The 14,117-nt window shown below is 37.1% G+C and overlaps 1 protein-coding gene across 1 annotated transcript; it reads right to left on the bottom strand.

Moving 5' to 3' along the window:
• Positions 1-5,256: 5,256 nt before the first annotated feature.
• On the bottom strand, positions 5,257-6,680 carry LOC129729544 (uncharacterized). Its single transcript, XM_055688183.1, has 3 exons — positions 6,259-6,680; positions 5,821-6,157; positions 5,257-5,738 (listed from the first exon to the last, which is right to left on the bottom strand). Exons 2-3 carry the CDS (start codon positions 5,882-5,884, stop codon positions 5,284-5,286), a joined length of 519 nt encoding a protein of 172 aa, XP_055544158.1. The 5' UTR covers positions 5,885-6,157; positions 6,259-6,680; the 3' UTR covers positions 5,257-5,283.
• Between the last annotated feature and the right edge of the window lie 7,437 nt (positions 6,681-14,117).

Below are 14,117 nucleotides of genomic sequence, written 5' to 3'. Positions count from 1 at the left end.
CTCATATTTTTCTTATTATTATTTCTCATTAGCTTCTTATTTTGTCATATTTTTTTTCTCATTTTTTTCTCATTTTCCGTTTATTTTCGTCTCATTGTGTTCACATTCTCTTCTTGTCATCATTTTCTTCTTGTCAATTCCTTGTCATTTTCTTTTCATTTTCTTTTATTATGGTCACATTTCCTTTTCGTTATCTTCTACTTTTTGTTATTCTTTTCGCACTTTCTGATCATTCTCTTATTCATTTCTTCATTCTTTCCTCATTATTTTCTCATTTTTTTCAAATTTTCCCCTCATTTTCTTCTCAATATCTTCTCAATTTCTTCTCATGTTCTTATTATTTTCTTCTCATTTTCTCAATTTTTTTTCTCATTTTCTTCTCATTATCTTCTCATATGCTATTCATGTGCTTCTCATGTGCTTCTCATTTTCCGCTTGTTTCTTCTCATTGTTTCGTCTTCTTCATTTTCGTTCCATTCCGTTTCGTCATTTTCATCTCATCTGCTTCTCTTTTTCTTTTCGTTTTCTTTTTATTTCTTCTCGTTTTCTTCTAACTTTCTTCTCATTTTGTCATTTTCTTCTCATTTTCTCCTCATTTTCTTTTTTTCTTCTCTTGTTTCATTTTCTTCTCATATTCTGCTCATTATTCCTGCTCATTATCGCCTTATTTTCGTCATATTTTTTTCTTGTTTTATCTTATTTTCTGCTTATTTTCTTCTCATTTTTTCTCATTTTTTTCTCATTCTCATTCATTTTATTTTCATTTTATTCTGAATCTAGTTTCATTCCCAGTTATTTTTTTCTTTTTCTCTCATTGTTTCCTGATTTTCTTCGCATTTTCTCCTTATCATTTTCCAATTCAATTTGTTGTCATTTTCTCCTCATTTTCTTCTAATTTTTCACATTTCCTTTTCGTTATCTTCTCCTTTTTGTAATTCTATTCTCAGTTTCTGCTCATTCTCTTCTTCATTTCTTCATTTTTTTTCATATTCTTCAAATTTTCCCCTCATTTTCTTCTATCTTTTTTCCATTTTATTTTCGTTGTTTTCTCATTTTCTTCTCATTTTTTCTTGTCATTTTCCTCATTTTGGTTTTATTTTCTTCTTATTCTTTCCTCATGCATTGTCTTTTGATTTTACTCTAATTTTGCTCTCCTTTACTTCTCCTTTTTTTTGTTTTCATTCTCTTCTTATTTTACTCATTTATATCTCGTTTACTTCTTGTTTTCTAGTTTTCTAATTTCAATTTTCTTCTCATTGTTTTTCATCCTCTTCTCATTATCTCCTCGTATTCTACTTTGTCCATCCTCATTCGTTTTTCATTTCCTGTGTTTGTATTTTATTTTTCACTTTTTTCTCATTCGTATTTCATTTTATGCTCAATTTTACTTGGTTTACTTTCGGTTTCTTCTCGTGTTCTTTTTATTTACTTTTCATTTTCTTCTCAGTTTATAATCACTTGCTTCTTTTTATTCATTTCATTTTCTCTTCCCATTTTCTTCTAATCTTATTCTCATTTTCTTCTCATGCTCTCCCCATTTTCTTTGCTTTCGCTTCTCATTCTCTTTTTATTCTGTTCTTAATTTTTATCAATTCTCTCTCCTTTTCTTTTTATTTGTTCCTTATTTACATTTTGTTATATTTTCATTTTTTATTGTCCTCTTCTTCTCATTCTTTACTGAGTTTGTTCTCATTCGTATCTTTTATTCTTCTTATTTTCTCTAAATTTTTTTCTCGATTTATTTCCATTTTCTTCTTTTCTTTTCCTAGTTTAATTTTCCGCTCTCCTACTTCTTATTCTTCTCATATTTTCCAATCGCATTTTCTTCTTTTCCGTGTCTTATATTCCGTTCACATAGTTATTATTGTCTGCAATTTTTCTTCCTCATAGTTCTCTCCCCTATTTTCTCGATTTCTTCGCGTTTACTTGTTTTTTGTTCTGCTTTTCTCAGTTTTCTAGAATGAATTCTGCGTACGATTGTTGTTCTTTTGTCACCTTTTGCTGTTCTTTGCTCATGTGATTTTTTATCATTGACGTGTCCTTTTTTAATGTCATGCTTTAGGAAATTGCATATCTTCTTCTCCCTATTATCTTCACATTGTCATTTCGTTTGTTCACATTTCCAGCGTTTCTAATCATTTTTAAATTTTTCACATAATTGATATTCTGGACATTTTCTACCTTTTTATCATCTTTGACATTTTTGACGTTTTTGAAATTTTTGACATATTTGACATATTTAACATTTTTGTCATTTTGAAATTTTTTTGAGATTTTTAAATTTTTGACGTTTTTGACATTTTTGACATTTTTTCAATTTTAAACATTTTTGACATTTTTAAAATTTTTGACATTTTTGACATTTATAGCATTTTCATCATAAATACAACCAACCAAAATTGGGCTCAAATTGTATCGCCCCTCGGTTCTCCGCTGGGACGTACGCATCGGCAGCAGCGGTATCTTCTTTTAGCCGCGTGTCTAATCAAGCCTCTTCGGTGCTGTTTACCGCGGGGTAGTTCGACGCTATTGCCCCGATGCTGCGATGGATGGGAGAATCCTTCCACCATCATCAAGCGGCATCTATCAGGAGGAACTTCAGGAGTGTTTTGTTTGCGGAAGAACTGCGCTGCTTGGTGTCGTACCATGGCTGCCGTGTGCGATGTGTTAGTTTGCGGAAAGTTTGACGATAGTTTGCTTGCGAGCCGGAGCAGGTTCTGTTTACTCTGGGCCTTCCCTCCTTCCGCGCGCGAGGGAGTTTTGTGTACGTTTAATATGAAAATATTTCCGAAAATAATAGTAATAATAATGAACCCCAAATGTGGCGGGTGCTTCGTGGGTCGGCGGGCGAGGAACCTAGGGGGCAAATGAGTTTGAGAATTTATAGAATATTTAGATTACTTCTTTATCATTGGAGAAGATGTGTGGTAGCGTCGCCGTTTGGCACTTGGAGAAGTGCCAATTTCGGAACGATACGATGCGGCCGCAGCCGACAAGTGCCTGCGTGTCTGGTTTTGCGAGATTTGATTTATTTGACTGGCGGAGATGCCTAGGATATTTGTTTAATGAAAATACAAACAACGTGCGTCTGCTCTAATTAGGCACTGGTGTGGAATTTCAGTTTTGTGGGTTGGGTTAGATAAAATTGATTAAAAGTTTAAAATAAATAAAAATAGGTTTCAAGAGAACGTTCGTAACCGCAGTCCGCTAGCAATCCCGAAATACTTTTTTCTGTTTTGTTACCAGTGTACAATTACATGGACTTTGCTTGAGGCAGTAATCAATATAGTCTATTGCAATTTATAGACGCACTGTCCTAACTAATCTCAAACTTTTAATTTGATGCTGGAAGAAACATAAACAACTGTAATAATATAATGTGGTTTCGGTTTTGGCTGATAGGTGAGAAGAAATAGATGCCGGGAGATTGGAGCCCCTTAGGTACACTTTATTTGGATCAGTTGCAAGGATAGTGTAGAAGTTGACCCGTTCCCGTGTCACCTGTTCCTGCTCCGGAATGTACGGTACAGAATTGGCGGCAGTGGGTCCAGTTTGGATTTTCTGTTCTCCTTGGGTTATTTATCATTCAAATAAGTCATACAGCAGTATTTTAGACTGAACCTGTTTCATCGTCATATACTTTCAACAGATTAAAAAAATATTTTTTTTGAAAATCCTGCAACCACTGCACCACGAAGATGTTGTTGGTGGACATCAGGGCGAGGCCAGTTCGCAAGTCGATTGCACCTACACGTCCGGGGCGAAGAGTGAATTTATACGGCACACCAACTTTTCACATATCTTCTCAAACCGCAGCCACATCATGGGTTGCCGTTGATGGTTGTTTATGGATTTTCGGCTGCACTTCCAGTAGTGTGGCGACCAACCTCGAAGTCTGCTTTCAAGGATTTATCGGCAACACTCACTCGTATGCCACGGTAGAAGACGTTCCCGTTGTCTTATGGGGGGTAAAGTAAATCCTGTTTCACGTCCGTCCTCCATTCGTCGTTTGGGAAATATCTTCTCGCACTTTAGCCCATAGGAAAGTTTCCTTAAGTGGCGGTTTCATTCCTGAGCGAGTGGGACTACAAATCAATGGTTTGGTTTCCAAACAAGACTGATTTACTTGTTCCACAATAGTTGCAGTTAATAGCTGGGTGGTGGAGAATATGTACCTTTCTACTTATTATTGTGTGACTGCACATGAAGAAAAATCTTCTAACTTTAAATTCTAATAAGGTTGGATCAATTGCAATTAATAACATCTTTATTACAAAATAATAACTAGACAACCATTAACCCGTTCAAAAGGGCACAAAAAAGGCAGCTGTAAATTGAATGTTATTCGTCAACGCTAATTTCAAGTTATAACTATGTAATGAAAACATATTTTATTCACTCATACCAAGAGAGAAGCACTTTTTTTGTAAACAGATGGATGGATGATGGAAACATATCTTACAATTATTAACATATTCCCAGCCATAATTGGACTTGATCAATGTTTCTACACTGTAATAAATTGTGATTTATTTATCTTTCTTCTTATATAACATCCATCCCTGTTCTTTATTTGTGTTTATTAATTTTACAGTCCGGCGGGTTTTCTTGAGCGGTCCTATTCCTCATCTATTTTAGGTGGATTAATCACAAAATAGCAACTTCTATAGAATGGAAAATAATTATTGAAATTAACGCAGACGCTACGGCTCTAAAATCAATTTTTTTGGGTCAAAATAATTTCTATCACGTTTTTGCAGCTTCGAAAACAGGTTGCACAAAGGTCGTTTCAAAGTTCTTTACTAAACAAAACCAAGGATTTTGTCAATTAACATGGACAAGCCAGTATTAACAGGTAAGTGCAAATCAGAGATTTGTTGTTTGATCGATGTGCAAACGCAGATTGGTTTTCTTTATTGTTTATTTCTACATAGCGATAGTTTGTTTTCAGAACGCCCATTTATGAGCACAGTTGAACCGTGACTTGCACAGAATATATACATCTGTCTAATAGTAAAGTTTGTACCGATGTTATGATCAACTGATTCCATTCATCAATTATAGTTTTATGAATAAATAATTTGTTTATTCCATTACACTAATTGCTATTACGACACATAGCATACCGTTGGACTGAACCACGATTCACAATGCACGTTTACCTGGACATTAACGCTCAAGGCAAAGGTTGCCCAATAAAGCTCCTCCCCGGCTGTCTGGGCGCAACGGTGTTCAATCATTGTGCAAAGACGTCAATGAAGAGGAAATAAATTACATGCTTTATTATACATTCAGACGGAGGTAGACATGATTTACTACACAGAGTACTGCAAACACCCCAACCATAGTAATTGCACTAATCACATTCCGTTCACTACCACTAAGGATAACATCGTTGCAGCGATCCTCACGGTTGCAAGCCACGCACTCACGCGTTCCTTGAAAGCTTGCGTGTCTCAGGTCGCAAAACTCGATCGAACTCACTGTTGCGTAGACGCACCCGCGTATAAACAAAAAGGTCCTATCCGACAAAGAAGTTGCCTTCACGTGAACACACTGAAACTCCTCTCGATTTAACACCTGGGTTTTTACTAGAGTCGGCATAAAACTGGCTAGCGACTCGTTGGTTCTGTGGACGATTTCGGCCGTGCAGGGCATTGTTTCAATTTCTTCCCCACTTCGGTTGCAGCTGATCATTCCTATGCAAAAGTGACACTCCAATCCGACAACGATGTCACCTGATAACGATTGAAAAACACGTTCGATTACAGCAACCAACAACAATAACAAGCAACAACGGAATTAACCTTTAAAACTCACCTTGATCGATTAAGGCTACGATCGCGCTCAAAGTTACAGCCTGCCACAGCCGGCGTGACGTCATTGCGTGTTTCGTCGTTACCGATCGAAAGATAAAAAAGTAAACTGCAATCAGCAATTTACGATGTAGCGCAGTAAGCGATCACTGACATACTGATCCTCTCGACCGGATCCATTCAACCCAACTTCTCGCCGCCGATCGTGGGTCAAGTATCTGTAAGCTTGAACACTATCTCACCTTTTGCTCGGCTACCCTACTGCTAGCCGTTCTTGTCGTCAGATGACGACCTCAGGTGAGTGTTATGCAAAACAACCACGAAAATGCTGAAATGTCAATCTATCATCGTACTGTTAATAATTTTGAATATTACTTTTAGATGAAATTTTCAACTGTGTGATTCTTATAAACAATAGATAAATAGGAAATAATGCACCCACCTTTCGATTCATCATCTTGACCAACGATTTAATTACGAACCGTTAGCGCATACTGCAATGATCGAACGGTTTTCATCAAACCTAGATTTCCACGCTTCCCGCCGCGCTGAAATTGAGTGACGTGTCGCGAGGAATACATAAATTGTGCATTTGCTGCCCGATAGGCACGCAGCTTATGAATGGGAACCTGATCTCGTGACGATATCCGACCGTAATTGTCGCTCCACTGGGCATTCAGTCAGTGTCAATTTTCCTAGCAAAGGCGTCGGGGAACAAAACGCTACGCGTGCGACGCACGGGAAGCTTGTGTTTAATTGACTGCTCGACTGTGCCAATGTTCTCGAATCAAAATCAGTAGCCGATCCAATTCTGCCACTCACCGGTAAAAGTGAAATAATTTCCAGCGTGTTGACATGGGTACGATCGTTTACGGCCAATTACTTCTTGGTTCGATAATAATTCCCCGGAGGCAGATAACTTCGCGTGTCGGCTGTGGCGCAAGTTACTTATCACTGCGTTTTCCTCATATTTGCTTCACCGATTGCATGCGATTGGTTAAGGTGGCTCGAAACGCCATCCGCTGATAGCAGGCCACTGAACTGGTTTAGTCGATTTATTGAATGCTGGCAGGGTTGCCAAAAAGTTGGTTCTGAGATCTGACAGAATGCAATTCAAAAAATTGACCAAACGCATCAAAGTAATACATTTCGGTACGTTATTGAATATCTTGAGTAATTTAAAGTTTGACTGTCTATCTTCAAGGTGATGGCAACCTTGCTGGTTGCGGCTAGTTCTTGAGTTAATACAACATGTTGTTGCTCATTTCCTTCTTACCTCGCAGTTGACAAGTCGGCGTCAACTGTATTGCTAGTTTCGTTAGATTCGTGTGTGAACAGTGTCTGACTGACGAGAAACATATAACAATGCAAAATGAAATAGTTGTAATACAATACTGTTGTATACTGCCGGTACCCAGATAACTGTCCCATAATGAAAAACAACATGTTGAGAAAACGGCGATTCAATATAATCCGTGAATTTTCGGATTTCCAGCAATTAAATCCAGAACCAATGACCATAACGGTTGCATGGCACATCAAGTTTATCGGTGAGAACAAAAAACCATGGATGGAATTGGTTTTACGTTATATAACTTGAAAAAAAAAGACAAAATGGGACAAAATATGCGGGTACATTTCAAAAGTACTCGCATATTTTGTCCCATCACATATAAATTCTACCAGCAACCGGCAGTATCATTGGCAACGTGGATTGTACTACAGAAAAACATTATTAGTCTAGTTAATTAAATGGCATATTTCTATACGCCAAAAATAATCCGATATATACTAATCTGAGGCAAAATTATAGGTTTACAGTTTGTACCACTATGCAGTGGGACTGTAATGCGGGTACTTTCAATATGGGACAAAAACAACTTGGTATTTTTTCCATATTTTTCCATACAAAAGTATCAATTTTAATTTTTTCTTAGAAAATATGATAACAATTAAGTCGATTCCAGCTGATAACTCGAAAGTGACCAAAATCAGTATGGGACAGTTATGCGGGTACTGGCAGTATAGTATAGTTGTATAGTATAGTTGTATAGTAATAGTTGTGATAATTTGTGTAGTTTTACGTTGATTTTATCCCAAGTTTTGCCACTTTGGCTCATCAGTCTATCAACATGTATCCATACTTTAACTTTGTGATAAAATATTAATTTTATATTTATGTTTGCTCAATGAAAAAATCATTCGATGGTTGGTTAAAATTTCGGCTGAGCAGTCTTGAATAAGCAGAACGATCTACTTATTCAAGACTGCTCAGCCGAAATTATAACCAACCATCGTACAATTCCCAACAGTCGAACTCACATACAACAATCATGGCTGAAAAAAATCATTCCAAAAAATTAGTCGTTGTTCTATTGTGAAGAAATCAAACAAGAAGTGAAATTAACCGTTGACTGCTCCGATTGTCAGACATCAATGACCATTGAGTACAGTGCCTTTGTACACATGAAAAAGCGCCGCGAAAAAGGCTGAAAAAATCGATTTAACAGTTCAACGTTCAACTGAATCGATCCTTAAGATTGATCTCTTCCTGAAGATCACCCAATCCCACCATACTCTTATGATTCACTATCAACAGTAACCAAACGGCTTCCAAGTCTTCCAATAGTCTTTTTCATGCCGGTCTCAATCAGTATTTTAACCACTACTGAACTTCGCATTGACGGGCGACTGGGGAGTGAGCTTCCATGTCTTCCAGAATATATGACCTTGAAACTTTTCCGTAATTTTCGTAATGCAATAAAAAAATGGTGGGGATATTTATCACATTATAAAAATCTTGTATCTTTTAGCTACCCAACGGCATATATATAGAAGAAATCGGTGCAGTTGCTTGTGAGCAATTAGCATTCATCCATTCCGCCAAGTAAAAACGTTACATGCTCATTTTATTTTTACAGAATGTATCCCAGTACAATAGAAAACGTAGTCCCACATCAAAAATAAATCAACTCTAATTTTCTTAAACTCGAAATTTGAATTTTTTTTTTGTTAATTAGATCTTTTGTTCCTAGAGATTCCTGAGCTTTAAATAAATTGCATACTGATGAGGTTGAATTTTCTAGATTTTTTTCAAATTCTGTAGAACAAAAGCGAAAAAAATAGGGCTCGAACTGGAAGGAAATAAAAGATTATAGCTTTTCAACAGTTCATGCAAATTTTGGTGCCCGTTGCCGCCTCGGAAGTACATCAAAAGACCGCAGAGTAATGAGCTCGCCGGGTTCGTCGTTTCTTTGTTTAAAGTATCTGAAGGCTTGACTTGTAAGGTGACCAAGACCTCTACTGCCCATAAAAGCATATGGTCCCATATGGAAATGCTCACAATTGAGAAAATTGCAAATGAAGTTCTAATTTTGGATTTAAGGTAAATAACTATGATTTAACTAAAAGTATGTTTTATTCAACTGTAACTTCATGAGGTGGCACATTGAATATTTCCATGAGTTCTAAGAACTTTTGCATCAATTCCAGGCTTGGAAGTAAATGATGGGACTCTTTTGCCTTTATTTTCTCTCTATGCACAAAAAATAAAAGCATATCAGTCTCCACGCATTCTAAGATGGCCAAGGTATTTATCATTATTCCTTATTGTATCTGTCATGTGAACAGTTTATTTCACTACAACATTTTCGAATCATACGGATTGCAATATAGCGATTTGGTTTCAACGGATTGCAACATGAATCAGTGCATGTTTTTATCACTGAGCAACCCCAGCTGATAGACGAAAGCTCGTTTTTCATAGAGTAAACAATGAAATTCCTAAAAAGCCCACGAGAAATTGATGCAGACTGTAAGGTCACACTCCTGAACACTTTAATTCCACACATCCCAGGTGCCAAGAAGGATTTCTAGAAACAGTTTCCAGAAAAACTTCACTTTATCTTTCGATTTTTTTAGAAAATAGACATAAGTTTTAATCAGTTCATATGTCTCTAGTTTATTTTAAATTGAACTTTGCAAACATAAACTGTGTTTTAATTTGTTCAAGTCAATGATATTTTGATGTGAACACTTTTTTTTTAACTGATAACAAGTGTGAAATGTTGTTTTTAAAGTCAATTGAATGTATACTTAGGATGGGACTAGTAAGCCTTTATTTTTCATATGGGACAAGCAAGGTTTGATATTTTTCCAGTAATTTTCAGAACAAACTTCAAAATTTAATCAAGCCATATAAAAATTTGAATAAAATTAGATACATTGACAGCATAAACTTGAATTTGCCAAAAAGTCATTAGGACTCTTATGCTTTTATGGGCAGTCTAGCTGCCGATGAATTTTAATATTTTTGTATAATCAGTGCATACTATTTTTATGGTGAGTTTCTGACGTACAACTACGTCTCTCAGACAGTTCGGTTACATTGGGATGTAAAAAAAAACCTGGGGTGGCATTGCGCAGCTCGATTCGAACGATTTTCTCTATTTTCGAGCAGGTCACATACTGCCAGTTATGCTTTAAGCTTAAAAGGAGCTATCATTGTCATTTGTCCTGCGGCTCATCTAACCAGCAAAGTCGAAAAAAATACGAAAAACGAAACATAGCGTCCCCCAGCGATCATTTAGTTTTGTTCGAGTTGCTCGAAATGAAATGCGCAATGTCACCCCTGAGTGAAAAGAGGAAAAATATGTCCAAATTCAATTGCTTATAAGTCGGTTAGTTTTTAATGGATTTTTATCGTTCTATCAGCAATCGATTGAAAAATGATCTATGCATTCGCCCAAAAGTTTTCCAGATCTACGGATTTTTCCGTAGATCTACGGATTTGTTTCACTTCTACGGATGTACAGTAGACAGCTAATTCCGCGAAATAATGTAGAATCTACGGAATTTCACGAAATGCTTCTTGCGTTTCTGCTTTAGGTTGTATAAGCAGGAAGCAGGTACCGCGGTAGGTGTAGCGGCTCTTACTTTTGTAAACAATAGGAGGATTGTAAGCAAAACCATGACCGCAAGGTTGGCGTAAAACTACCAAGAGCTGTTCGTTGTAAAATTTGCATTGTTGCATTCGAAAGTGATCGCGAATTCTTTGAATGATAGACGCCAAGATGACGTTAGATTTCAAAACTCTTTGACCATATTCCAGGAGCCGGAGGTCAACATATTGAATTTCGAAATGATCGTAAATTGATCCAGATTTGGAGTCTTTCCGGTGTCATCACATTATTTTCAGTGCTATTTTTAGTATTAAATAAACGTTTTGGTATAGGCACTCTCGAATGCAACAAATAACTTTATGTAGTTCTTTGTCAATTTTGCGGTAGTGGCTTTACATGCACCTCTTCTTTATTCTTCTTTTTCAAGAGGAAAAAGTTTTATTTTTTTTTAATTTGCTTAAACATAATCTTTTTGATAAGTTCATAAACAGCACAAGGCTTTAATACTTAAGATTACTGTGAAACGTACTCAGTGATTCAAAAGAACATCCAAGAGGGAGACAGGTTGAGATAGAGAGTAACTTAAATCAATAACTATCATGTACCAAATCGCGATAAGAAAAACAATGATTTGGCCCGCTCACGTTACTCACTCTCAATACGGGTTGCGCTGTAGTAGATATATGAGTGTGGGAGAACATTGAAGAGAAAAAACAATTTAAAAGATTAAGTGTTTCCCTGCTTTCATAAGCGATACCGCTTACCGTGCAACGCACGTGCTGATTTAATCAACCGTTGTGCAGTTTAACCAATGGTAAAATCGAGAAAAACTCAAAAGCAAAGCCTTGGTGCTAACGTATGCGCTTAAAAAATGGACTTTTTTCGGATGGGGGTAAAAAAATAACTAAGCTAGATAATTGAGATTGATAACTTTCCCATGGAAGGTAATCATGTTAGCCTACTTGCAAAAAAATTTTATGTTCTTGCGTGCGGCCTTCCGGCAGTTAACCGAAACATTTGCCATGGTGGACGAAAACTTGCGTGTATCTCCTCAGTTTTCACCACAAAACTGTTGGAATAGATCTTACGCTTCAGGGTTGACCAGAAATCCTCTATGGGACGTAACTTGGGAACGTTGGGCGGGTTCGCCAACTTGGGTTCCACTTCGATATTCAACCACTCCATCTCCTCCAACGATCGCTGGGCCACGATTGGCCGACGCCAAATCCGGCCAAAACACCGCGTCTTCGGCCTTATGGTATTTCTTAATGAACGCAACTTCTGGCAGACACTTCGTATTACAATTTTCCCCGTTCAATACCAGTCCGGAGCGAAAGAAGAGCTACTTTGACATCCCCTTATCGCTGATTTCCAGCCACAGCAGCACCTTCTTGGGAAACCTAATGTGTGAGATAAACTTCACCTCGGTGCTCACTTATTTCGTGGGGAAAATGAAATTCAAAGTGCCCTGCCAGTTGTTGCCATCCAGGGTGAGACAGGTCTCGTTGTCCTTCTGAGTCGTTGCCTGCAGCTCCGAGACTAGTGGGCGGGACTGCTGCCTTCTGAAATGTATGTCCGTGTTCGCCAGGTACTTCTCCACTGTTTGGCCGGTTGCTTGCTGAGCGCAAGCAGCGATGTAGTCACTTTTCCTTCGGTCTTCCTCTTCAGCATCCTTTGGAGCTTCTTGTCGTTAAGGGTCGTCGGCCATCCGGAAACGGGCTTTTATTCTGAGCTCTGAATGTTGTCTAATAGTGCCAAGATGTTGTAAATGCCGAAACGGGCGTATCCGGTGTGCACAAACTGTCGCACGATATTCTTTTTCGACGCTACTTCTGAACGGAGTAGCTTCACTGTTTTTGCCATCACGTTAAGAGTTCGACGGATAGAGCTGTCAATTTTTTTGCTGACTCATGGGTTAGTATGCTTGATGCTGCATGCGTAGTTTCGTCAGTGCGTGTAGAGGTAAATCCATGAAAAATCGTCAAATTTTGTGCTTTTTTTAACGCAAACGTTATTTTCCCATTATTGATACTATTTATCATTCTCCACGTTAAAAAAACCCTGGTTGAATCTTCTTGCTTTCGTTATAGCATAGACCTAACACTCGTGAATCATAATCACCTACTTTGTGCCAAAGGATGTCGCACTGTTAAGGCTGTCATTAGCGAGAGCTTGGAAGAACCAACAGACATAATTGATTATGATGATGATGATGTGGTCGCAGCAAAACTCTTCGGAACTTGTTAGTAGATAAAAAGACTACAAACACAGTTTAAAACAATGACTACTGACAATTGTCAAAAGAATTTAGTAACATTAAACAAATTTTAAGCGTTCTATTATTTTTCTAACCACCAGTTGCCGGTTAATTTTGATATTTTTGTACTCTTTTTGTTCGCTATTTTGATGGCGAATTTTTTTATTAAATGATAATATTTTCTTAGCTTGTCTAGACATAATCTATTTCAAAAAAATCATAAAACGCACAAGACTGGATTAAATTTAATACTTGAAGCTGCTATGAAACGTACTGTACGTACTCAAAAATGTGAATTTTAACTTAAAACAATAACTATCATATAACAAAGCGGGATCATAAAAGCAATGGTTTGGCACACTCACGTCTCTCACTTTCAATACAGGTTGCGTTGTACTAGAGACATGCGTGGAGAATATTGAAGAGAGAGAATAGGAGAGAAAACGTAAAAGATGAAATGTTTTGCTGCTATTTTGAGCGATACCGCTTACCGTGAACGCATGTGCTATTTAAATTAACCGTTGCGTAGTTTAGTCAATGGTCAATACAAGAAAACATGATCAATATTACGCCAAATAACCTGGAAATACGCAAAAATACCAACGACCATATTTGATTTGAACGAAACTTTGCACACGTATTTGGCTTTGCAAATTGAGCATTTTTCATAGAGATCCATGAGTTATTTTATAAAAGGTCGTTTGCAATTTGGCTTAGGTTTTATTCAAAGCATTGTAGTCAGAAACCGTTGCACAGTGGTCCAGTAAGGCCAAAAGTGAAACTTAATTTCATGGCGCCTCTCGCCTTTATCCTAGCTTAAAAGTGTCTTCGGTACAATTGTTTGTATGAATGACCCGCATAATCGCAAATCGTCAAAAAATATGAAAAGTTTACTATAGAGTCAGAATTCGTGAAACGGATCACTAAAAATCGCGATGTCTATTTTTTTCAAACAAGTGTTAAAAACTTCAAAAGTTTCACTCGGGAAGTTGGTTTTTCAATTTTTATTGAATTTGAGTAAGTTTTCAAGTTGTTATTGTCATTTGTAATTTAGGTCAAAATTGTTTTTAAACAGACATAGCTTCAAAAATATTGCATCGAATTTGATGAAATTTTCACAGCAGATGCATCCTAAGTTGTTGT

The sequence above is a fragment of the Wyeomyia smithii genome, chromosome 3 (genome assembly GCF_029784165.1).
Source record: "Wyeomyia smithii strain HCP4-BCI-WySm-NY-G18 chromosome 3, ASM2978416v1, whole genome shotgun sequence".
Lineage (NCBI taxonomy): Eukaryota > Metazoa > Arthropoda > Insecta > Diptera > Culicidae > Wyeomyia > Wyeomyia smithii.
This window is presented reverse-complemented; position numbering and strand designations above follow the sequence as displayed.